Consider the following 22,874-nt stretch of genomic DNA (forward strand, 5'->3'; position numbering starts at 1 on the left):
TGGATACTACAGTGGTGGGCGGTGGTATAAAGAAACCTCTGATAAATGGAGGAGCATGTGGGAAAGGAGGTTGAGTTGCCCAACCTGGAAAGTTGGTGGAAGCGATCTCCAAGAAAGAGGCACCAATGAGTGTTACAAGCCCTTTACCTCTACTCTGAAAAAGGAGGACACAGATGTTGAAGAACATATTGATACACAGTAGCAAATAGATAAATCTAAGGGGTGGTGAGCTCTACCCAAGTTAGGTTGACCTAGCTACGTCACTCAGGGATGTGAAAAATTCTCAGACGTACTTAAGCTGACCTAAGCCCCGATGTAGACACCACTAAGTCGATAGAAGAATTCTTCCATCAACCTAGCTACCAATTCTCTGAGAGATGGATTTACTATCGCAGTAGAAGAACTTCTTCTGTCATTGTAGTAAGTGTCTATGCTACAGCTGCAGCTGTGTCACTGTAGCGTTTCTAGTGTACACGTACCCTAACTCCGTTTCAAAAACAATGCTGCAACTTTCTCTTCCCGCATTAGGGTTTTCTCTGCCGGACCCCTCTGTCTCAGACCCTGGTTTCCTTTGCCCCAGAGAGGCTCCATCTCCTCTTGTACTCAGGTTGGGGGCTAATCAGAGCCACCTGCTAATATGACTCATTAATTAAACGGTTTCAGAGTAGCAGCCGTGTTAGTCTGTATTCGCAAAAAGAAAAGGAGTACCCGTGGCACCTTAGAGACTAACAAATTTATTAGAGCATAAGCTAAGTGAGCCGTAGCTCACGAAAGCTTATGCTCTAATAAATTTGTTAGTCTCTAAGGTGCCACGGGTACTCCTTTTCTTTTTATTAATTAAACTGCACCTTCATGGATGGTTCCAAACCCAGCCCACCAGAGGATCCCTGCTTCTCAGTGCAAAGTCCTAGAGTCTGCCTCCTGTTACTTGGGGTTAAACAACTCTATTATTGATACCCATACACGAGTCATCTTCAGTTGTACACAAGTAACTCCCCCATCAGCAGGTGGTACTCCCACACGTCTGGCAGCACAATTGGGCCAAGGAATATTATAGGCAGATTGTCTGACCCAGCATACCTACCCATTTTTTGGCCCCATATCACTTCCTTGATTTTCATCAGACCCCTCATTTTCATCTCTTCCCTGATTTCACCTCCAACCAATTCTCAATTTTCTCTTGAACACACAAATAGTCTTCTCTGGTTGCCGTTTTTTTCAAATGCAAAATTCAGCCCAGGCTCATCCTGAGGTATTTAAACCTTCCCTGATGGAAATGTCCTAAAGGATTTAACACAAAATTATCACTTTTCCATAGGTGTTTTGCATCATCCTATAGAATCTAATAGAAAATTACCTCCTTGCTATAGGTTTTTAGAGTAATTTCTCAAGTTCTTGATCTAATTCCCATTGAAGTCAATGGGAGTGTCTGATATCGAGCTCTTTCTGTGGGAGCTAGAAGAGACCATAGAGCCCCATGATGTTTCTAAAGACACCGGTTGGTTCCATCCCTATTGATTCTATACAACTTCCCCATTTGGGTGTTCAGCAAACCTGGATCCATTTGTGAGCAAGAACCTGAAATCAGATGAACTTCAGTTGAATTCAGCTTTGAGTTTGTTCCCCCTACTCGGGGCAAACATGCGGGAGGGGACGGATAGAGAAAGCAACATCAACAAAACAAGATTTGTAGAGCCCACCCCAGCCTGAGATCTCTATCTTGCACACAAGTTCTCCTTATTGCCAATGTATATTATCCTTTGCGTGAAGCAATCTGCCTGCATCACTTGTCACAGGGCTAATCTCAAGAACAAACATTTTTAATAACCATTTTGTATTTTATTAACCTTACTAAATTGAAATGAATTCATTATCTGACATATGTCAAAATGTTTGTCTTTCAGAAAGACTGGTAGTTCAGATTTTCTCTTTCCCGATGTAACCTTTTTTAGGAATAAATGCACTTCATTCTCCTGGGATGGGAGGCCTAATATCTTTTGCTGCTGTTCAATAAAATAAATCTAAATTTTTTTCTCAGCATAGAACAGACATTGTCCAGTAATTATGATTTTCTTCTGCATGCCTCAAACAAATCCATCGCTAAAGCCTGTCCCCCTTGCCCATCTGCCTGAGCATAGTCCACTCACATTTAACCTTCCCTGTTCACTCTCTCAGCCACCTGGGCTTGACACAGTCAATGCTGCACACTGCACAGATGCTTGAGAAGCAACTCAGATCTTATGTTCACTTACTACGACTCGCATGTTACCGATGCTGATTAGAATCTGCCCCCTATGTCTAGTTGCCTGTCTGTCTGGGGCAAGTTTCTTTTTTTTTTTCTAGGCTAGTAAACACAATCAGAAACTATGGCGAGCAAAGTGGGATAGCTAAGATGAGGGTAATTAAGCACTGGCACAGCTTGACCAAGGTCTGTGGTAAATTCTCCATCCTTTAGTGTCTTTCAATTAAGAGTGGATAACTGTCTAAAGGAGAGGTGTTCTGGCTCATCCACAAGTTGTTGGGCTAGATGTAGGAATCGCTCGATGAAGTTCTCTAGCCTGAGCTGTGCAGAAGGCTAGACGAGATGATCATAATGGTTCCTTCTGGCCTTTACATCTATGACAATATAAAATAAGAATCACTCGAGAGGTCATTAATGGTAAAGGATAAGGAAGGAGAGTTTGTGCCCAGACTGGTGTAATTCACACCAGGGGTTCAAGTCTTCTCTGATGTAGATCATCTCCTGCTTATCAGTTGTGCCAACCAGCAGCATTCTTCAGAGGTTAGAGCACTGCTATGGGAGTTGGGGAGACCTGAGTTCTAGTCCTGCCAGCTGCTGTGTGACTTTGGGCAGTCCCCTTTCTCGCCTCCCCCGTGCCTCAATTCCAGCTGCAAAAAGAGGATGATTGTACCTGGAGCACTTTGAGATCCTCAGATGAAAAGCAGAGCTAAGGATAATAAAAATAGCTCCAGGACACCAGTGGTTTTATGCTTTGGCCTAGTCTGGAAGCAGAGGCAATGTGCCAGTGTTACCTGTGATGTTAATTCCCTGCTGCCCTAGCTCGCTGGCGTGTGTGTGAAGAAGGTATGCCTGGTAAGGCAGATTAGGAGCCTGTTTGCAGTTCTCTCTGACACCGTTCCATGTATCTATTTTTTTGGTGCACGGCCCCCATCCCATCTGTGACGTGCCCGGCAGCGAGCCCCGTATCGCCGTCTACTATGGGCCGTGACCTCCGCTGCTCAACTAACCGAAAAGCTCTAATCCTGCCCCGTCGCCAGCTCCCCCGTGCAGCAGGACGTCGTGCAGAGCTGTGCTCTATGGGTTTGACATCATCATACTTGAGATGTATGACACAAAGTCCCAAGCAGGCTGATGTCAGGCCCAGGATGGCTGCCATTCTGTCTCAGTTTACCATGTGCTCACAGAGTGAGGTTTTCTGCTTGTGGCTTTTTAACAACTGCTCATTCCATGAACAGATCATTGAGGCAAAAGGAATACCCTCTAACAACTAGCTCTTTTCACTGTGGAAAGGGATCATGGGAGTTTAACCCCCTTTTTTCTCTCTCTCTCTCTCCTTTCTCTCTTCCCCATTAGGTAAACTTCATCCTCTTCATTTGTATTATCCGGATCCTATTCCAGAAGCTGCATTCCCCAGATGTCGGGCGCAATGAAACCAGCCAGTACTTGTAAGTCCTAGACTGTTTTCACCTGAACCATGCAGTGTTGATGAGACCTGTCAGGCAAGGCTGTTTGCTTACCCAGAACCATCCTCCCTGTCTACATTTGATTGATCCCACTCCAAAATGTTTTGAGTCGATCAAAGGTATCTGAGGTTAGGGAGTTGGGAGATATGCTAAAATAATCAAGCGTCTGGCTGTCAAACTGTTTATAGATGGGTCAGGAGTCTTGCTCCTAGGAATAGCAATGAACAGGTGAGCTCCACGACAACGCTTATTATAAGACAAACAGGTGCTTGATTTGTACATTCATCATTTACTGGGTTCAGTTGGCATAGGTGGCTAAAAGTTTCCTGAGGCTCAGGAAGAACGGGCCAAAGCCTCCCCTGGTGCAAACCTTCACAGCTCCATTGAAGTCTCTTTGCATTCAGTGGAGCTGCACCATTTTACATCAGCAGAGAACTTGGTCCAGCAATTTCACATCCAGGGTAACTAGATCAAGCCATGTTCTTGGAATCCTCATCCATTGTGAAGTTTTTGGGGTTCGGCCAGACCCCAAGCTCACTATGTGCTGCCCAGCAGGGGCCTGCTTCTCCAGTTAATCTGCTTAATCAGGCTTTTGGAGAAGACTTTTGGGGGAACTCATCAGGTCCTCGGTACTGTCTCCAGAACCATAGACTTACCTGGTAGTGCTGTGTCCCAAGGCATCGCAGCCATGAAGTCAGGGCCGGCTCTAGGCACCAGCGTTCCAAGCAAGTGCTTGGGGCGGCAGAGTTTCCACCACCGCGGCAATTAGGTGGCAGTTTCTCTCTCCTTCTGTCCGCTGTGGCGATTCGGCATTGACAGGTTTTTCCAGTGTTTGGGGCGGCAAAAACGGTAGAGCCGGCCCTGCATGAAGTGACACTGAAAAGAACAGAGTGAGGAATAGAGAGGTGACCGCAGATCACAGTGGGCACAGCTGTCTGGAATCCTGTACAGTTGGGGGTATGTTACGTTCATGATTTAATGAAAAATCAGATGGATTTAATGTCAGTCATTTGTCCAGATGGCAGAAAGCAAGCCTGGGGGAAGGGAAGTAGTGTGGGATAACTGATTGCTGTTCCATATCCCCCATAGACAGATGCAGAATGGCTTCTGTCCCCCAGCAGACTCCAGACACTGTTGTGTTATGACACATTCTGGCTCCTCCCCAAAGGAAGGAGCTACAGGAGAAGCCCTGGATTCCACATTTAAAGGGCTTTGTGCTGAACCTTATGATCATAATAACACTTTCTGTTGCACAAATATGGAAGGGCAGTGGCATTCAGAGGCACTATCGCTGTGTGTTGAAATGACCTACATAATGTAGCACTTCTGTACTAACGGCATGTGACTGACTTCAGCGGAGCCACTTCTGATTTACATCAGTGTATGTGAGATCAAAGTCAGTCTCAGTGGGCAAGATTCTGGTCTCAATTAATCAGTGTAAATCTGGAGTAAGTCTATACAGCTCCACAGATTCACTCCAGCTTAAAGGTATATAACTAGGGCCCTACCAAATTCACGGTCCATTTTGGTCAATTTCATGGTCATGGGATTTTAAAAATTGTAAATTTCATGATTTCAGCTATTTAAACCTGAAATTTTACGGTGTTGTAATTGTAGGGGTCCTGCCCCTAAAAGGAGATGTGCGGGGGTCACAATGTTATTGTGGGAGGCTTGCAGCACTGCGATGCTGCTGGCAGCAGCGCTGCCTTCAGAGCTGGGAAGCTGGAGAGCAGCAGCTGCTGGCCAGAAACCCAGCTCTGAAGGCAGAGCCGCCACCAGCAGGGGCGCAGAAGTAAGGATGGCCTGGTATGGTATTGCCACCCTTACTTCTGTGCTGCTGCCTGCAGAGGTGGGCCCTCAGTCAGCAGCCGCCGCTCTCGGGCCGCCCAGCTCTGAAGTTAGGGTGGCATGGTCTGGTACTGCCTTACTTCTGCACTGCTGCTGGCGGGATGCTGCCTTCAGAGCTGGGTGCCCAGCCAACAGTCACCGCTCTCCAGCCACCCAGCTCTCAAGGCAGTGTGGAAGTAAGGGTGGCAATACTGCAACACTCCCCCCCCTCCAAATAACCTTGTGATTCCCCACACACACACACACATACACACACAAAACTCTCTTTTGGGTCAGGACCCCCAATTTCAGAAACACTTGTCTCCCCCCGTGAAATCTGGTCTTTTGTGTGCTTTTACCCTATACTGCACAGATTTAACGGGGGGAGACCAGATTTCACGGTCCGTTACGTGTTTTTCACGGCCGTGAATTTGGTAGGGCCCTATATAGAACCAAGATCAGACACCAACCCATTTTTGCATCTTGCTGCTGTCCTGAATCAGCATTTGGAACAATCTAGATCTTCATGGAGAGATTCCTGGAAAGATTTGTATTGGAAAGGATTTCCAGTGGGTCATTTAGTTCATCCCCCTATATGATGAAAGGGACCAATTTTACTCTGCCCTTAAATTTGGGTGTCTCCCAGAGCCTTGAAAATCTCTTGTGATGATGATTCCACTTTCTCCACTTGAACTGTTCTTAGACATAGAAAGGAAACGACATTTGATCTTACCATTTCCCTGCTGCAGCTCACTAAAGCCTGTTCATTCTTGTTTTGTTCTCACTGACCAGTGTGCATTATTGGTCCTTGCCTTTTCTATTACATCCCTTTATGTATCTGTAGTCAGATGTCGTGTCTCCGCTTCAGATTACGACATCCCTGTTGATGTGCTGAGATTAAATCAGCATATTGAAATATGTTCTAGAACTAAGTGTTGTCCTGAGGCCAGATCCTTGCCTTCATTGGGTAACTGGCTCCCATTAATCTCAATGAAAGTTCTGTGTGCGTACACAGGCAGCCAAGGGAAGGATAGGTCCTAGTGATCTAGGAGGTGGGTCTGGTCTTTTTAAAAACGTTCCCAGTGAATTAATGCTGGAAAAAGCTACCTTGTTATACCCACAGACAAAGTTATAGCACAAGAGGCAGTAATCCAAGTTTCCCCACACTGCACTGCCAATGTGCCCCTAGAAGGACTGCCTCTTGGGCAAGCATAGCCTTCCCCATATCTACCACCCCTCTCCCTACACTTCCCTCTGCAAAAACTCCACTAGCCCAAGCAGACTCAAACAGGGAGAAGAGCCCAAGAGTCCCTGGTGACCCAGAGGCATCTTGCGGTTGCCAGTCTTAGTTACGTGTAAGGGGATCACGCGCTACGGTGATGAGTGGCCATGCAGAACCTTGAGCTGGATGGTTAGACAGGCCCCTGGTCAAGCAAGGGGAGTTTAGGCTCAATGTTCGTTCAGTCCTTGCTTTTTCTGCTGCCAACCAGGGGGACAGTTGTACTACGTGCTTTTGTTTGATGTTGACTCACATGGTGGGGAATAGACTGAGCCCCTCAGGGCTGGAATTTGCAAAGGAGCCCAAGGGAGTTAAGTGCCAAAATCCTATCAAACTGAACACTTCATATCCTGAGATGCCTTTGAAAATCCCAGCCCAGACTCACTGCACTTAGGCTACTGTAGCAGTTTGCGGCAGGGCCCTCTTGGCTCCCACCTCTGCTAGGCTGTAGCTCATGAAAGCTTATGCTCAAATAAATTTGTTAGTCTCTAAGGTGCCACAAGTACTCCTTTTCTTTTTACTCAGAGATCCTGGGGTTCAATAACTATTGGTGCTTTTTATTGACCGGGTTGAGCTCCCACCATTTTCTCACCATACAGCTTACATAGTGCCGGATTCCTTGTGTCTGAACCCAGGAGCGAAGGGCTTTCTCCCTGCCTGCCTGCCCTCCCTCGCTCTCCTCCATCCTGCCTCCCTGGCTTCCTTCTTCCCAGCCTCTTATATAGCCCTGGGCTCATTGGGCTGGCAGCTGGCTCTCATTCCCCAGTTAGGGCAAGTTCTTTCCAGCCAGCTCCACTTTATTCACCTAAATGGGGCTGGCAGTCCAGGGGCCTAATTCTGCAGTCATTCTGCTCAGCACCCAGTCACAGCCACCAAACATCCTTCATATGGTAACAACTCTCAGGGCTTGTCTACACTACCCGCCAGATCAGCGGGCAGCGATTGATCCAGTGGGGGTCGATTTATCTTGTCTAGTCTAGATGCGAGAAATTGAGCGCTATCCTGTTGACTCCGATACTCTACCAGAATGAGAAACGCAAGCGGGGTCGACGGGAGAGCGTCAGCTGTTGACTTACCACAGTGTTGACTTACTGCAGTGAAGACACCACAGTAAGTAGGTCTAAGTACGTCGACTTCAGCTGCGCTATTCACGTAGCTGAAGTTACGTATCTTAGATCAACCCCGCATGATAGTGTAGACAAGCTCTCAGTCACTGCTGATGTGGGGTAGATTAGAACCAGCAATATAACAGTATAAATCTTGTGTTGTTCAGCCTGTTCCTAAACCAGCAAACCCTCCACTGCCCCAGGGCAGAATTCCACCCTGGGCTACCAGGTGCACAGGGGAAACTTTCCCTCTGCCACACCCCTGAAAGTGTGCAGGAAACTCGGGGCACCTGCCCAGCTCTCTGCAGACAATAGCAGGGAGCAGTCCTTACACTCAGGCGTGCAAAGACTATGATCGTGCTTGGCTACTGCATGTGACCTTTGGCCCACTCCCACTTCAGACACCCACAAAGCAGCTGGGCACAGAATGCCCGCCTATGCTGCAAAGTGAAACTGAAAGGGTTATCCAAGAATAATCTGGTCTTGCATTCTTCTTGGATTTCAACACTTCTGTGCTATTCTGTGAAGGTACTTATGCTGGGCCCATCACTTTTTGGTATCTGGAACCTATTGAAAGTACAAAAGTTCATGTCTTGCATTTGTTGAGCTTGCGAGAATGATTTTGCTTCATACCTGAAATGTCCTTGCACTGAATTACCCAGTCTTTTAAATTCCGTGCTCAATCCGTGTCCTTTTGGCCAGTCTGGGTTGGTATAAGTGGATGTCACTCCCAGCCAAGTCACTGGATTTGTGCCTGCTTACACCATGCTGAATTTGGCCCTTGGGACCAAATGTGACCCTCAGTTACATTGGTGCAACCTGATTGACATCAAGGGAGTTGCATGAGTGCAACTGATGGCAGGATTTGACCCTCAGTATCCAGAAAGCTCCTGCCAACTGCAGAGGTATGGTCTGGATGACCCAAGAGAGCTGTTCATCATACCTCTCAATTATTCCTGCCAAATCTGAGATAAGAATTTGTTTTAGTCTAACAGATCTGAGATCTGACCCTCCCGCCCCCTCTGTCTCTGCCCCAACCCAACACTGTTTGTTGAAGAAAGAATTTGTTGACACATTGACGGTATCTTTCAATGCTTGCCAATTCCATCTGAGTCCAAGTCTCGAACACCAGGTGCGCTGCTGACTCATTCATTAATGGTACGGCCATGGAGCTTTACTTTATTATAAAACGTGAAGGAACTCCTCAAGAAAAAGCCTTTTGAAATTATGGACAATCAAGCAGCATGGGGACAACAGTATTTCAGGCAAGACAGAGGATAAAACCCCATGTTTTCTGTAACAAGAACTTTGCACTTAATTAATTCCAGCAACATGCTATTCTACATAGGTTCTTAGACCACCACCATTCATGCACTAAGCAACGTAACTAACATCTGGCATGTGTGGGTCATTCTTTTTCTCCTCCTCTCCCAAGGGTGAGGGAATTCTGTCTGCAGTGTTGTGTGTTGGTAGGGCTGGCGAGGGGGTTAATGCACACACTGCTATGTGTGTGCTAGACAAGGCAGGTGGAAGAAGAGCTCCTTGCATTTGGAGTGGAAGGCAGTCAGCTTTGCGATGGCCGTTAGTTCCTTGGGGAGTTCATTCTACGGGCTGGGACCAGCCCCTGAGAAAACTGTCTCCCACACCCATGTTTTACCCTTATGGTAGGAAGTGCCATTGTGCCAGAAGACTCAGCCACTGTCTTTATCATGGGGCGTTAGTCAAGCTTTTAGATATCCTGGATCCAGGCCATTCAGTACCTTGAAGAGAAGGATTGGAGACCTAGAGCATGACTCATTATTCTATGGGAAGCCAGCATAGGGAACAGAGGACAGGTTTGGTGGCTGCCGTTGGCACATCTTACTGAGCAGATGTGCAGCTGTGAATTACTAGCAGAAGACACACAAACTAGCTCAAATAGTTTGGTAAAGGGGGAAAAAGACAGATGGATCAGCAGCAGCAAGGTACAAAACATTCTCACAAGAAGAAGGGACAATATCAGGGATATCTATAGTGTTGGAGTTTCTCAAGAGCGGATGGCCTCATGGCCAAGTATAGTCCATTGCTATAGTCCAGCCAGAAAGTGACCAATGTGTGTGTAACCAAGGCCACGTCATCGTGGAGATGCTAGAAAGTGTTATTCATGGCAATTGATGTCCGTGGAGTTACACCCGTTTGAGCTTTATGGCACAGGGAGGTGGGAGGCAAAGGTGGTACTGCTCTGTCTTATGCCAGCTGCCAGCGGTCCTCCAGCAACCAGTGCAGACAGCAGAGCATCGGGGTGATGTGTTCACAGCGCCTGCCTTGTTCAGCCAATGAGTTCCTGCCTTTTGTAGCTGCAGCTTTTTCAGATATAACAAGTTGCAGTGGCCAGATTTGGAAATCATGATTGCATGGATCACGGTGACAGGGCCAGGGTGCCACAGGCAGGAGGCATGGTCGTCTGGTCAGTGGCACATGAAAGGGGGTATTTGCATTTGGCCACCCTATGGCAGCAAAGAATCCAAAATGACCCAAGTTGTGGCTCGACTTACTCTGAGGACAGCCGCCCTGGTGGGGGAAGCGATAGCAGAGGCAAATGCCTTCCTCTTCCTACAGGCATCAGTCTAGATTGGGATCAGCTCTAGCCAGCTGCTTTACACCCGGGTGCTGACTTCAGCTTGGCATTAGGGGCCTGACAGGAGCCCGTAGAAGCTGGTGGGAATCTGGCCATTGAATAGGCTTTGGATCACGTCCTGTGAAAGCTGGGAAATTCTGCTAGGAGGCGGCATTTGAGCCAATGGAGATGCTAATATGAGTGTCATCTGTGTACTGCTGGCATGTCATCCCTCTCCGCCCTACCAGAAGCTTCTACAGATAGTGACTAGAGTGAGGTGGGGGGGAAGACCATACCTCAAGGGACTGTGCAGGTGAGGGCCTTGGCAAGGGAGGAACAGCTGCCCATAACACCCTAATGGCCTTAGCTGGAGGGAACAGACCTGAGCCATTTCAGGGCACTTCCATTCCCCACACTAGCCTCAGTGAGCTGGGACTGGAGTCCTCAGAGATCAATGATGTCAAATGCCCCTTAAGCTCACTGAAGTTTTGCATTTCATTTTATTTCAGTCAGTTGAATTTGATTTCCGTCTGTAATTAGATGTCAGAAATGATCTGCCATTCCTAATTAGAGCTCTGATTATCCTCCTGCGGGCCATTAAGCTCTAACGCTGCTCATCCTCCTGCTTTGGAACACACGGGCCGCTCCTGCCGCTCTATATGGTATTGTCATTTGCAGCTAAACATACGATTTCTCCTCCAGCACCCTGACTTTTCATAGAATCATAGAATATCAGGGTTGGAAGGAACCTCAGGAGGTCATCTAGTCCAACCCCCTGCTCAAAGCAGGACCAATCCCCAACTTTTCTGCAATCCCAGGCAACAAAGGCAGTCGTGGGCTCCATTTGGCTTGTGGAGATGAAAAAGTCTCTGGCAGGAGTGGAGGAAATACCTCCACTAGAGTGGATGGGCATAAAAATGTCACGCGTTAGAGCATCTCTGCCCCTGAAGCAACCAGCCATCTGTGAGCCCCAGGCAAAAGGGAACTACAGCTGGCTTATTGCCAAAACTCATCTGCCAGGACATGCACCGCAACGGTTGCTGTTAATAAGGGGGGGAATTACATCTCTGAAATACAGTGTAGCAATCACCACGGGCCAGACCTTCAGTTAAGGTGAAGCGGTGTAGCTGGATGGACGTCAGTGGAGGCTTGCTGATTTACACTGGCGGAGGATGTGGCTTCAAATCTCTGAAGCACTAACGCCCAGATCCTCAAAGGTATTTAGGCTCCTAACGTCCACTGATTTTTTTCAGTGAATGTCAGGAGCCTACATACCCGTGAGGATCTAGGTTTAATTCCCCTCCTTTTATTACTACCCGCTGCTTATGCTTTCAGAGCTTTAAACTTCCACCTCCGGCACAGAGTGGATTCCCTGGCATTGCACGATCCACCCTCCCTGCACTGTAGGGGGGTCATTGGAGCTGTAGGCGCATCAGCAGCCGAATTTCACGCCCTCGTGCCTGTGGTGGTTGCCCCCTTTCCCTTTACAGCTCATGTTTTTCTTTCTGACAGGAGACTGGCTAAGTCCACCCTGCTGCTGATCCCGCTCTTCGGCGTCCACTACATCGTGTTCGCCTTCTTCCCCGACAACTTCAAAATGGAGATAAAGCTAGTCTTCGAGCTCGTGCTCGGCTCCTTCCAGGTGTGTCAACCCTTAGGCCTGGTCCACGGCCAGCAAGATGCAGGGCGGGTCTTTCAGAACTGCGCTGCTTCATAGGAATGACCGCAGGAATAAGGAAATGCGTGAAGGTGGTTTCATTAACACGTGCCCAATCCTGCTCCCATGGGAGTCTTTGGGGAGTTGCCATTGACTTCGGTGAAGGCATGGATGGGTTACTCTTGTGCATTCTCATTCTCCCTTTCACCTCCTGGCATCCCAATATGTCTTACCAACAGTCAGCTAAATCCTACAATCTGTACGCAGATGCCACACAGACAGCATTCAGTTAACTGCAATGGGAGGAAGAATTTCTATTGACCCCAGTGGGGCTTGTTGCATGAGTTACTCCAGAATGAGACCTGAGGGCGGCAGCGTGACCTAGTGGATATGACACTGAACTGGGACTCGGGAGACCTGTGCTCTAGTCACTGTTCTTCTGCAGGATGACTTTGGGCACGTCACTTCCCTCCCTATGCCTCAGTCTCCCCAGCTGTAAAATGGGGATAATGATACAGCCTTCCTTTGAGGTATGATGCTGCTTTGAGATAGGGATGAAAAATGCTAGGGGTTATTTCAGCCATTAGATACATACATACACACGCTTCACTTCAATCAATGTTCCTCTCTTAACGCACAGTGATTAGCACTCAGTGATGCACTTCCTCCTGTTGTACAATCAGTTTCAGCCAGTCTGCTTTCTTGAGCCTTGAGAATTGAGTGTGTGTTTTATCACGTACTGTCCCACTTATGTGCTTTGGTCAGCAGTGAAATAGATACATATATACTAAGGTCAGAAGGGACCATTCTGATAATCCAGTCCGACCTCCTGCACAGCGCAGGCCACATAATCTCACCCACCCACTCCTACAATAGCTCAGACATAGGTGAGGTTTTTCGAAGTCCTCAAATCATGGTTTAAAGACTTCAAGGAGCAGAGAATCCTCCCTCAAGTGACCCGTGACCCATGCTACAGAGGAAGACAAAAAAGCTCCAGGGCCTCTTCCAATCTACCCTGGAGGAAAATTCCTTCCCGACCCCAAATATGGCGATCAGCTAAACCCTGAGCATATGGGCAAGATTCACCAGCCAGATACTACAGAAAATTCGTTCCTAGGTAACTCAGATCCCACCCATCTAATATCCCATCACAGGCCATTAGGCCTATTTACCATAAACATTTAAATATCAATTAATTACCAAAATCACGTTATCCCATCATACCATCTCCTCCATAAACTTATCGAGTTTAATCTTAAAGCCAGATAGATCTTTTGCCCCCACTGCTTCCCTTGGAAGGCTATTCCAAAACTTCATTCCTCTGATGGTTAGAAACCTTCGTCTAACTTCAAGTCTAAACTTCCTGGTGGCCATTCGTTCTTGCGTCCACATTGGCACTAAGCTTAAATAATTCCTCTCCCTCTCCGGTATTTATCCCTCTGATATATTTATAGAGAGCAATCCTATCTCCCCTCAACCTTCTTTTAGTTAGACTAAATAAGCTAATAAATAGCTAGCAATGCTGACATTTAAATTGTCATTTGGCAGCTGAATTAGCACCTTACAGAGATGAATGGGGCAGTTCAGAGCTATCATTTCAGGCTGCCTGCAGACTCAGGTAGACATCACTGAACTGGTTTGCCATCCGTTCACATCTTCAGTGTTATCACCCCAACTGTAAGGGCCAGAGACGGACTTTTTTTTTTTTTTTTTAAAAAAAAGCAGAGATTCTGAAGAATAAGGTGGCATCGTAAAAAAAAAAAAAAAAAAAAGTCACATGGTCACAGCCCAATTCAAATCCTGCACTTTAGTAAGGGAGCTAAAATCAAGCAGCCTTTATCTGTACCAGGAGGACTGTTCGAAGTTTCCTGGCTATGGTCCCTGTGTTCAAGGCTGTGGTTGCAACTGGGTGTTCTGACCAAATTAAATGAAGCCTTTCTGATGGTGAGGTTCTAAGTGCCTGTTTTCTCTTCCTCTTCCCAGGGCTTTGTGGGGGCCGTTTTATACTGTTTCCTCAATGGGGAGGTAAGATCCACAGTTTTGTTTGGGCAGTGCGTGTCACTAGGATGAAGTGAATGACGGAGAAGGGAAGACTGAGCAATGTTCCATTCCTTACATCAGCCCATTGGGGCTGCCGTGGTCATCAGATACTGGCTTTGCATGTGAATTTTAGTACTCGCGGTGCTGAGGGCTGTGCTGTACAGTGTTGTATTCACAGAACAGGCAGCAAGTGGAGGGTTTCCCCCCGCCCCGCCGCCACCCTGCCAATGTGCCTCAGTCCTGACCTGGAGTGGCCACGCTTGGTGGTGAAGGTTCAGCCAATCTCCAGCCCACTCATTCTTTGGCCTCTTTGCTGAGCATGGCCCTGATCCTGTTGAAACCAAGCGGGCTTTTGCCCTTGACTTCAGAGCAGCACGATCAGACCCACAGCAGCATGCAGGCCGGTGAGTGCAGTGAGTTTTGTACTGTGGAGCCATGTGTCCATTGAAAATGGATCTGAAATCCACCAGATTCACTTCACAAAAGCCATTGAGCAGATGTGAGATGGGAAGAGCGTTTAGCCCCATACTAACTAGGGCAGCATTCAAGCCAATAAAGCGAGCAGTGAAGAGATGGGGGTAGCTGTGTAATTCAGTTCTGGGTTTGTATCCTGGCCTCCCCATAAGCTCAGGGATGTTCAGAATCAGATTTTACGCCTGCTCCCTTTTCAAGGGATCCTCCCCGTATAGTTTGTGCTATGATTTCTGAACTGGGTATGCTGAAAGTACCCTATAATTCATACCATAGCCTACAACAGAGGTGGGCAAACTACAGCCTGCAGGCCAAATCTGAGCCGCAGGACCGTCCTGCCTGGCCCTTGAGCTCTCGGGCCGGGGAGGCTCGCCCCCAGCCCCTCCCCTGCTGTTCCCCCTCCCCCACAGCTTCAGCTTGCCACGCTGCCAGCGCTCTGGGCAGCGGGGCTGCGAGCTCCTGCCGGGGGACTTGGCTGCCAGTCCTGCTGCTCTGAGTGGCATGGTAAGGGGCCAGGGAGCGGGGGGGTTGGATAAGGGGCAGAGGTTCCCAGGGGGCAGTCGAGACAGGGAACGGGGGGTTGGATAGGCGTGGGAGTCCCGGGGGGGCTGTCAGGATGCGGGGGTGTGGATAGGGGGCGGGGCAGACAGGGGACAGATGGGGTTGGATAGTGGGTGTAGTCCAGGGGGGCAGTTAGGGGCAGGGATGTGGATAGGGGGCAGGGCAGTCGGGATAGGGAATGGGGGTTGAATGGGGGTGGGGTCCCGGGGTGTGGTATGGGGTTGGGGGTCCCGGGAGGGGGCGGTCAGGGGACAAGGAGTGGGGGGGGTTGGATGGGTCAGGAGTTCTGAGGGGGGTGGGAAGTGGGAGGTGACGGATAGGGGACAGGCTGTTTGGGCGGCACAACCTTCACTACCCGGCCCTCCATACAGTTTTGCAACCCCAATGTGGCCCTCAGGCCAAAAAGTTTGCCCGCCCCTGACCTATAACCTCTCCCCAGAGAGCTAAGTGGCTGTGCAGTAGCGCTTTGTATGTGTTAGCCCATGTTTGTTGATGGTTTGAATCCCGCTGCAGAGCTCAGGAAGACCAATGCCCTCTGCACAAAACAGTGCCACAGCTCCAGAAAACATGCTGCCCTGTAAAAACAAAACAAAAAAAAAGGAAATGTTTCTTTGGTGAAAGGAGCTTGTGAATGAAAGACGTTTCCTAATTACCCTCACAAAGGAGAAAAAATATGTCCACAGTCGAGGTCATTATAGCTCCTTCATTGTATCAGCCCAGTGGCTCAAAGACTGCTACATCCCTAACTGGTGCATCCCTTCACTGCCTGCCACTTAGCTATAAAGTTCTTACCTGCAGATATCAGTTCAGTGGCCTTTGTGAATTGGTCCCTGCTGGCCTTACAATAGAGAGTGATTCTCCTTGTCCAACTCAACACCCATTTCCTTCTCCAAGGGACTGTCCTTGACTTCCCAGGGAAGGGGGGTCGCTTGTTCCCACTTCCACCATGGCCTTGGAACCAGAGCCAGTTAGCAGCTTCTAGTCGGAATTTAATTAAGCCAGCTCCCTTATTGCCGCTCCTAAAACCAAACCAGACTGGCAGAAAGGAGCCCCATCCACTAACGTGCTTCTCCATCCCCGCTTAGGTCCAAGCCGAGCTGAAGCGGAAGTGGCGCAGGTGGCACCTGGAGAGGTTCCTGGGCTCTGACATGAAATATCACCACCCGTCCGTCGGGAGCAACGGCACCAACTTCAGCACTCAGATCTCCATGCTCACCAAGTGCTCGCCTAAGACTCGCAGGTGCTCCAGCTTCCAAGCAGACTTCTCTCTGGTCTGAGGGGGAGAAACGCTCCAGAACAGAACACTTGAGAGAGAGAGAGAGAGAGAGAGAGAGAGAGAGAAACCACCCTGGAATTTGTTTAAAGCTGAAGAGTTGTTTTTAAACAAGACGCTCCCCATGAGTTAAACAAAGAGCATGAAACTGGAAAAGCCACTGACGCCCTGAACGACAAGAGACAAGTCAGGACGTAGAGATCTTTTTTTCTTTTCCAGACCTTTAACTACAGGCTTGTCCCTAGGCGATGGAGAAACTCACAAACCGACTATTACACTTGTGCACGACTCCAGCTTGCCTGGGAAGGGCCTAGGAGATTCTGAAAGGCTCGCAAATAGGGGGTGGGGGATAATTAATGGCTTCACCTGAGCCAGCTTCTCGGAAACAGATCGAAATGATGCACTTTTTAAAATGAGCCAATGAGAAAAAATAATTGCTTTTAATGTGCCAAGAGTCTGATCAGGAAAGGATGGCAGTGAGACGAGGAAGGACCGACAAGCAGGGTACAAATTGTAGCAGGGCACAGCACTTGTGCGCGTCCAGATGCATTTCACGTTGCTACAAATAAGCTGAAAGACCAGAAAGTCATCTCATTGGCTCCGGAACCGGAGTGGAATCTGCAGCTCTCAAACAATCTGTATTCCACCGTCGAAGATGCCTCCGAAATGTAGCTTGCTGAGGAGCTAAAATGTAAATGCCCTTTTCTGCACTATACTCATTATGTTTTTAAAAAAAAACAGGATATAATAGACTTGCATGGCTAATGTATAAAAACAAGGTACAGGTGCCAATTCAATTGCATGGCTGTGTTTTCCACAAAAGAAACCCTCTGATTAAGCTTGCTATAAGTCTTGGCATATTTTTGCAGCAGGAATCTTTGGGGATTTGTGGGAAAGATATTGGTTTATAGTAAGTTTTTGTACCTGAATAATGCACACTGCGGGGAAGGGGAGAGTTAGAACTCACGTAGTGCTTGATTGAATCAGACCCTCTGTCAGGAGCCACTACCCAGAGTGAAGAATTAACTTAATAGCAATAGGCAGAATTGGCCTTGGCAAAACAAGCTTAAATCCACAAGTAAACTGGCACTGCAGGGGTTTGAAATAGGAAAGGGGGAACGGTGGGGCTATGAAATTGATCCCTACTTCAATTATTCCAAACAACTTTTATCCTCCGATGAAGGTATTGCAAAGAAAATCATTAGAACTTCAATAAGCGTGATACCATACCTTCTGTCTACTTTCTAACAACCTTGACATGTACGTATCAGGGCATGAGCCCCATTTGAAGTGTGTACATAGCTCCCATTAACACCAGTGGGAATTTTATTTTTCTTTACATTATTGGGGTGAATTTAGTGCTGCTCCAGAGTACCAGATTGACAGCTGTGGAGACCTGAAGTCCTCTACTTAGACTCATAGACCCATAGGGTTAAGAGGAACCGCAAGGGTCAGCTAGCCTAACCCTCAGCCAAGATGCAGGATTTGTTGTGTCTAAACCAGGGATCGGCAACCTTTGGCACGCGGCCTGTCAGGGAAATCCGCTGACGGGCCAGGACAGTTTGTTTACCTGTAACGTCCACACGTTCAGCCGATCGCAGCTCCCACTGGCCACGGTTTGCCGTTCCAGGCCAATGGGGGCTGCAGGAAGCGGCAGCCAGCACATCCCTCGGCCCACGCCGCTTCCCACAGCCCCAATTGGCCAAGAATGGCCGAACCTGCGGATGCTTTAGGTAAACAAACTGTCCCAGCCTGCCAGCGGATTTCCCTGATGGGCCGCGTGCCAAAGGTTGCCGATCCCTGGACTAAACTATCCAAGATGGGATCTGTGCCTCTTCTTGAAAACCTCGATATGGGTAAGCGAATGAAGGAACTCCCATGACTTCCCTAGGCGTCTGTTCCATTGTCCTCCTGTTCTTACAGTTAGGAAGTTTTTTTTCCTTGAGAGTTAATCTAAATCTGTTCTGCTGTAGTTTGAACCTATTGCCTCTTGTCCTGCTCTCTGTAGTAAGAGAGAACAATTCTGCTCCATCTTAGCTCCCCTCTCAGAGCAAAAACAGCAAGGACAGTGCCAGCTTCCTCCCCCTTATTCTTTCGTATGACTAGTGTCGAGCAGCAACTACAATCTCGCCTTAAGTTGATCAAGCTAAAGGGCTACTTCAGGAGTAGCAGAATTTATTACAGTGATGCCTCCTTCATATTTGTAAATTGGGCAGTCGGTGCTGATATGTTTGATGGCCTGTCATGGGGAACACATTCACCCAGGGCAGAGTCCTTGATTTGCCATTTGAGCATTAGACATCCGCATCTCCCATGGTTGGTTCAGAGTTGACCAAGATGACTGTGGAAGGTTGAACCGCTGAAACTTCTGCATGGGATCTGGCACAAGAGGGTTCCTCCGCCGTGCTACTCATCCCAACCATCCCCTTACAAAGAAACACTTGCAGTAACCCTAAAACACTACGGCTATCACTGTCGTAAGGTGTATCATTCCAATCTCAGGGCTGGTCTACATTACCGGGGCGGGGGGGAAGAGGGGGGAATCGATCTAAGTTACACAACTTCAGCTACGTGAATAACGTAGCTGAAGTCGACGTACTTAGATCTACTTACTGCGGTGTCTTCATGCGGTGCATTAACGGGAGACACTCTCCCCTCAATTCCCCTTGTGCTTCTCATTGAGGTGGAGTACCAGAGTCAACGCTAGAGCAATTGGCAGTCGATTTATCGTATCTATACTAGACCCGATAAATCGATCGCTGCCTGTCAATCCCGCCGGTAGTGCAGACAAGCCCTCACTTACCCCGTTTTTTCACTGGTGAAACATGATTGACTGGAATAGTTACTCCTGATTTTACATCAATGTCTGTGAGATGAGAATCAGATCCTATTGTATAACTTACAATAGCAATAATATCCTTTGGGGGTTTAATTCAGCATGCTGCAGTATTTTTTTTAAAGGGAGTGACTGATTGGGAAGGACCCTCCTGCCTGCTCGGAGTAATAAGAATGATTCATGCACACAGAGGGGAAGATATAATTGTCCTTAAATGTTTTGCTTACCGTGAGGCTGAGAGAAAGAGAGCTCCAGCTGTATATGAAAAAATTGCTTCGGTTCACACATGGGATGCCGCATCACTGGGCTTCATTATTAAAGGGGAATCCCACCTTTAAGCTTTGTCTGGAAGCAGTTGCAATTCTGTGCCAGGCAATGGCCCCATTTCCAGTAGTAGACCTGAAAATCCTAGTCACTGGGCCAGATTCTGCCTCCAGTTTGGTGGGTGGCACCATACTGGGACAAATTAATCCCAGAGTTGTGCCCGCTTATGCTTGTGCTGGGTCCATGGACTTCTCCAAGGGAGAAACTATGGGCACAACTTAGTCATTTATGGGGAATTTCCCCGGCATCTGTGCTCCCCTAGTATTCAGATCTGAGAGGGAGAAAAATACCAACAAGGGTAGGCTCAGCTTTTTATGCTTGTTCATTCACAGAGAACAGAAAAGGGAGGCGGGCGGGGATGGGGGGACAAGGACTGGAATTTAAACAAAACCCATGTTTGAGTAAAGTACTGTGGCTGGGTCCATGCTATAGACCTCATGGGCCAGATCCTCAGCTGCTGCAAATTGGGATCGCTCTTTTGAAATCAATGGAGCACGTGGATCAATGACTACACCACTTTATACTAGCTAGGAGTAGCTTACCCCGGCTGAGGAGCTGATCGCTTACCCGCATAAGCAGATTTCTTGGCGTGTCCCACACTCATTCCATGCATGGCCCTTCCACTGATGACAACGGGCTGTGGGGAAAGCACAGAAAACACAATGGAGAGGAGAGTTTTGCAGCACAGGGTATGGCTACACTGCAGTCGGAGGTGTGATTGCAGCAGGTGTCGGCATGCACAAGCTAGCTCTAAGCGAGCCAGCTCAGGTACCAATAGCAGTGAAGCCGCAGCAGTGTGGGCTGCACAAGCCCGTCCTGATCCCTGGGTACTTACTCAGGCAGCTAGTGGGCACTCTAGTCCATGCTGCTAGGCTTCACTGCTACGACAACCTGAGCTAGCCCGATGAAAGCCAACACAAGTATGTAAACACATGTTGCAATCGCTCCCAGACTCCAGTACAGACTTATCCAGAGGGGCAACCATGGGGGATGTTTGCAGATGTGACTCGTTGCCCTTCCAACATTTTATTACCTCGTTAATACCCCGATCATCATGACTGCAGGACTCATGCATTTTCATTTCTGGCCCCTTCAACTCTCTCTTTTTTTTTTAAACATGTTTGTACCAAGGCAAATCAAGAAGCAAATTAATTCTGCTCTGGATCTGCAGAATCTCTGTAAGCTACAGTTTCAACCTCAGAAATTGATCTTCACTGGCACTACCACTATCACTAGGACAGCGTAAATGGGCTTGCCTGGAGCAGAGGCAATAAGCAACATGTTGGTTATGGATCAGGACCAAAGGCCCATAGCCAGACCCTGATCTGCACACAGGATTCCCAATACTAATTGCTGGGGAGCTCTGCATGAAAAACTGATGACAGGACATGGCTTGAAGTCAGGTACTCAATGACAATTCAGTTCTGGAAGTGTTATCAGACTATCGTACCAGCCATACAATACCTGAAAAAGTCATATTTGAAATGGTTTCATCATATAATTAGGCTTGGTGGAATTCAAGTTTTTTTAAATTATTTTGATGGATAATATCAATGTTTATTCTTAAGCATTTTTTTCAGTTTTATTCATTTACATTTTCACAGTTGTGGGTAATTATTGACGGGTCAGACAATAATTATTTAATGACAGTCAACATTGAGATTCAAAATGTTAAAGCTTCATAACCATTAAAGCACAAATTATCAATATCACTTAGCAAACTCAACAAAGTAAATATCCTTAAATCAAACTCTAAAAAAGTTCTCAAGCAGCATCTTTGTTACTTTGCTTATCTGTCAGATCATATCATAGGCTGCAGTTCGCACCGTCTCTCACAGATGAAAGAATGCCAACAACCTTTAGATTATTATCAATGGAAATATTTGTGTCAGTTTGCGTGTGTCTGGTGAAATTGACATTTACCAATATTTACTGATAAAAATCATATCCTTTCAAGCTTACATATCATGCACAAGTGCATCCCCATTAGGTCCTGGGACCAACATAGCTACAGTAGCACTGCATATCCCCATTAGGTTGTCCAACGAAAATATTTTGAAAAGAAAGGATTGTTGCATGCATGTTTCCTTGGACAGAAATAGCAATATTTGTGGTGCAGGCATTGTAAAGCTGTCACATTAGCTGTGTTTGCTTCATTTTAAAGGAGGACTTAATATACAGTGGTTATGTTCAAGTACATGAACAAGGAGGGCATGATCCAATGGACGTTAAAACCAATGGAAAGATGTTCATTGACAGCAATGGGCTTTGGATCAGGCCCTAATTTAGGCTGAGTCATTGACTCATCATGCGACCTTGGACAGTTGACTTTGCCTTCTTTAGAGAGACAAGGTGGGTAAGGTCATATCTTTTACTGGACCAGCTTCAGGTCTGAAGATGAACTCTGTAGAACTCAAAAGCTTGTCTCGTTTACCAACAAAGATTCATCCAATAAAAGCTATTACCTCACCTATCTTGTGGCTCTCATATCCTGGGATGACCACCACAACAGCTTTGCCTTTTTCAGTCATTCAGACTGTGCATTTCTGTTAATGAAACAAGAAAATGGGGCAAAAGTCAGGCACCTCAGTGGAACCTGGATGTACCATCTGAGCAGCATTATCCTGCACAAATACAGAATTATGATGCAATCCAATGCTCTTAACTATAATTACCCCTTAGAGGGCCCAATTCTGATCTCATTTACTTTGGTGTAAATCAAGAATAACTCCACTGATGTCAATTAAGTAGAATGCTGTAAATAGCACAAGTATCAGACTCAGTCTTCAAAGCCCTTTGCAAACACTGGGTCAAATCCTGAGCTCACTTGCAGCAGTGAATTCAGTGGAGTTACTCCTGATTTACACCATGTAAGTAAGCTTAGACGCTGACCTCACTGTAACTCCACTGACTTCAGATGCATTCTTTCTTCCGCGTATCGGTGTGCAATCAGACTCATTCCAATTAATTAATTCTCCAGATGTCACCATGATTAAGCAGATATTACCCTGATCTTCCAGACAGTGTGACCTAAAGGTTAAGTGATTTGCCCAAAGCCAGTTATTGTCAATGCTATCATTCGAATTCAGGTATTGCTAGCTCCCAGCCCTGAGTGGTAACCATTAGACTATACCCCTCTCTCAGGCAGTAACAATTGAGGAGATGAGCATGTCCTAGGATTAATAATTGTCTGTGAGGA

General features: G+C 47.3%; 1 protein-coding gene and 1 long non-coding RNA gene across 5 annotated transcripts in view; one reads left to right on the plus strand and one right to left on the minus strand.

Annotated features, from left to right (window-relative positions):
* Window positions 1-16,896, plus strand: part of LOC119850741 (vasoactive intestinal polypeptide receptor-like) — a 175,678-nt gene extending 158,782 nt beyond the window's left edge. For both annotated transcript variants that reach the window (XM_038389191.2, XM_043509745.1), the window contains exons 10-13: window positions 3,596-3,687; window positions 12,026-12,155; window positions 14,154-14,195; window positions 16,328-16,896. In XM_038389191.2, coding sequence (XP_038245119.1) covers window positions 3,596-3,687; window positions 12,026-12,155; window positions 14,154-14,195; window positions 16,328-16,519 — 456 coding nt within the window. In that variant the 3' untranslated portion in view covers window positions 16,520-16,896. The remainder of the gene's footprint in view (window positions 1-3,595; window positions 3,688-12,025; window positions 12,156-14,153; window positions 14,196-16,327) is intronic.
* Window positions 1-20,315, minus strand: part of LOC122459067 — a 36,002-nt gene extending 15,687 nt beyond the window's left edge. For all 3 annotated transcript variants that reach the window (XR_006279512.1, XR_006279511.1, XR_006279510.1), the window contains exons 1-3: window positions 20,243-20,315; window positions 4,362-4,581; window positions 1,085-1,281 (exon numbers count right to left, since the gene is read on the minus strand). This is a non-coding gene — a long non-coding RNA (uncharacterized LOC122459067). The remainder of the gene's footprint in view (window positions 1-1,084; window positions 1,282-4,361; window positions 4,582-20,242) is intronic.
* Between the last annotated feature and the right edge of the window lie 2,559 nt (window positions 20,316-22,874).

The sequence above is a fragment of the Dermochelys coriacea genome, chromosome 2, assembly GCF_009764565.3.
Source record: "Dermochelys coriacea isolate rDerCor1 chromosome 2, rDerCor1.pri.v4, whole genome shotgun sequence".
Classification (NCBI taxonomy): Eukaryota; Metazoa; Chordata; order Testudines; family Dermochelyidae; genus Dermochelys; species Dermochelys coriacea.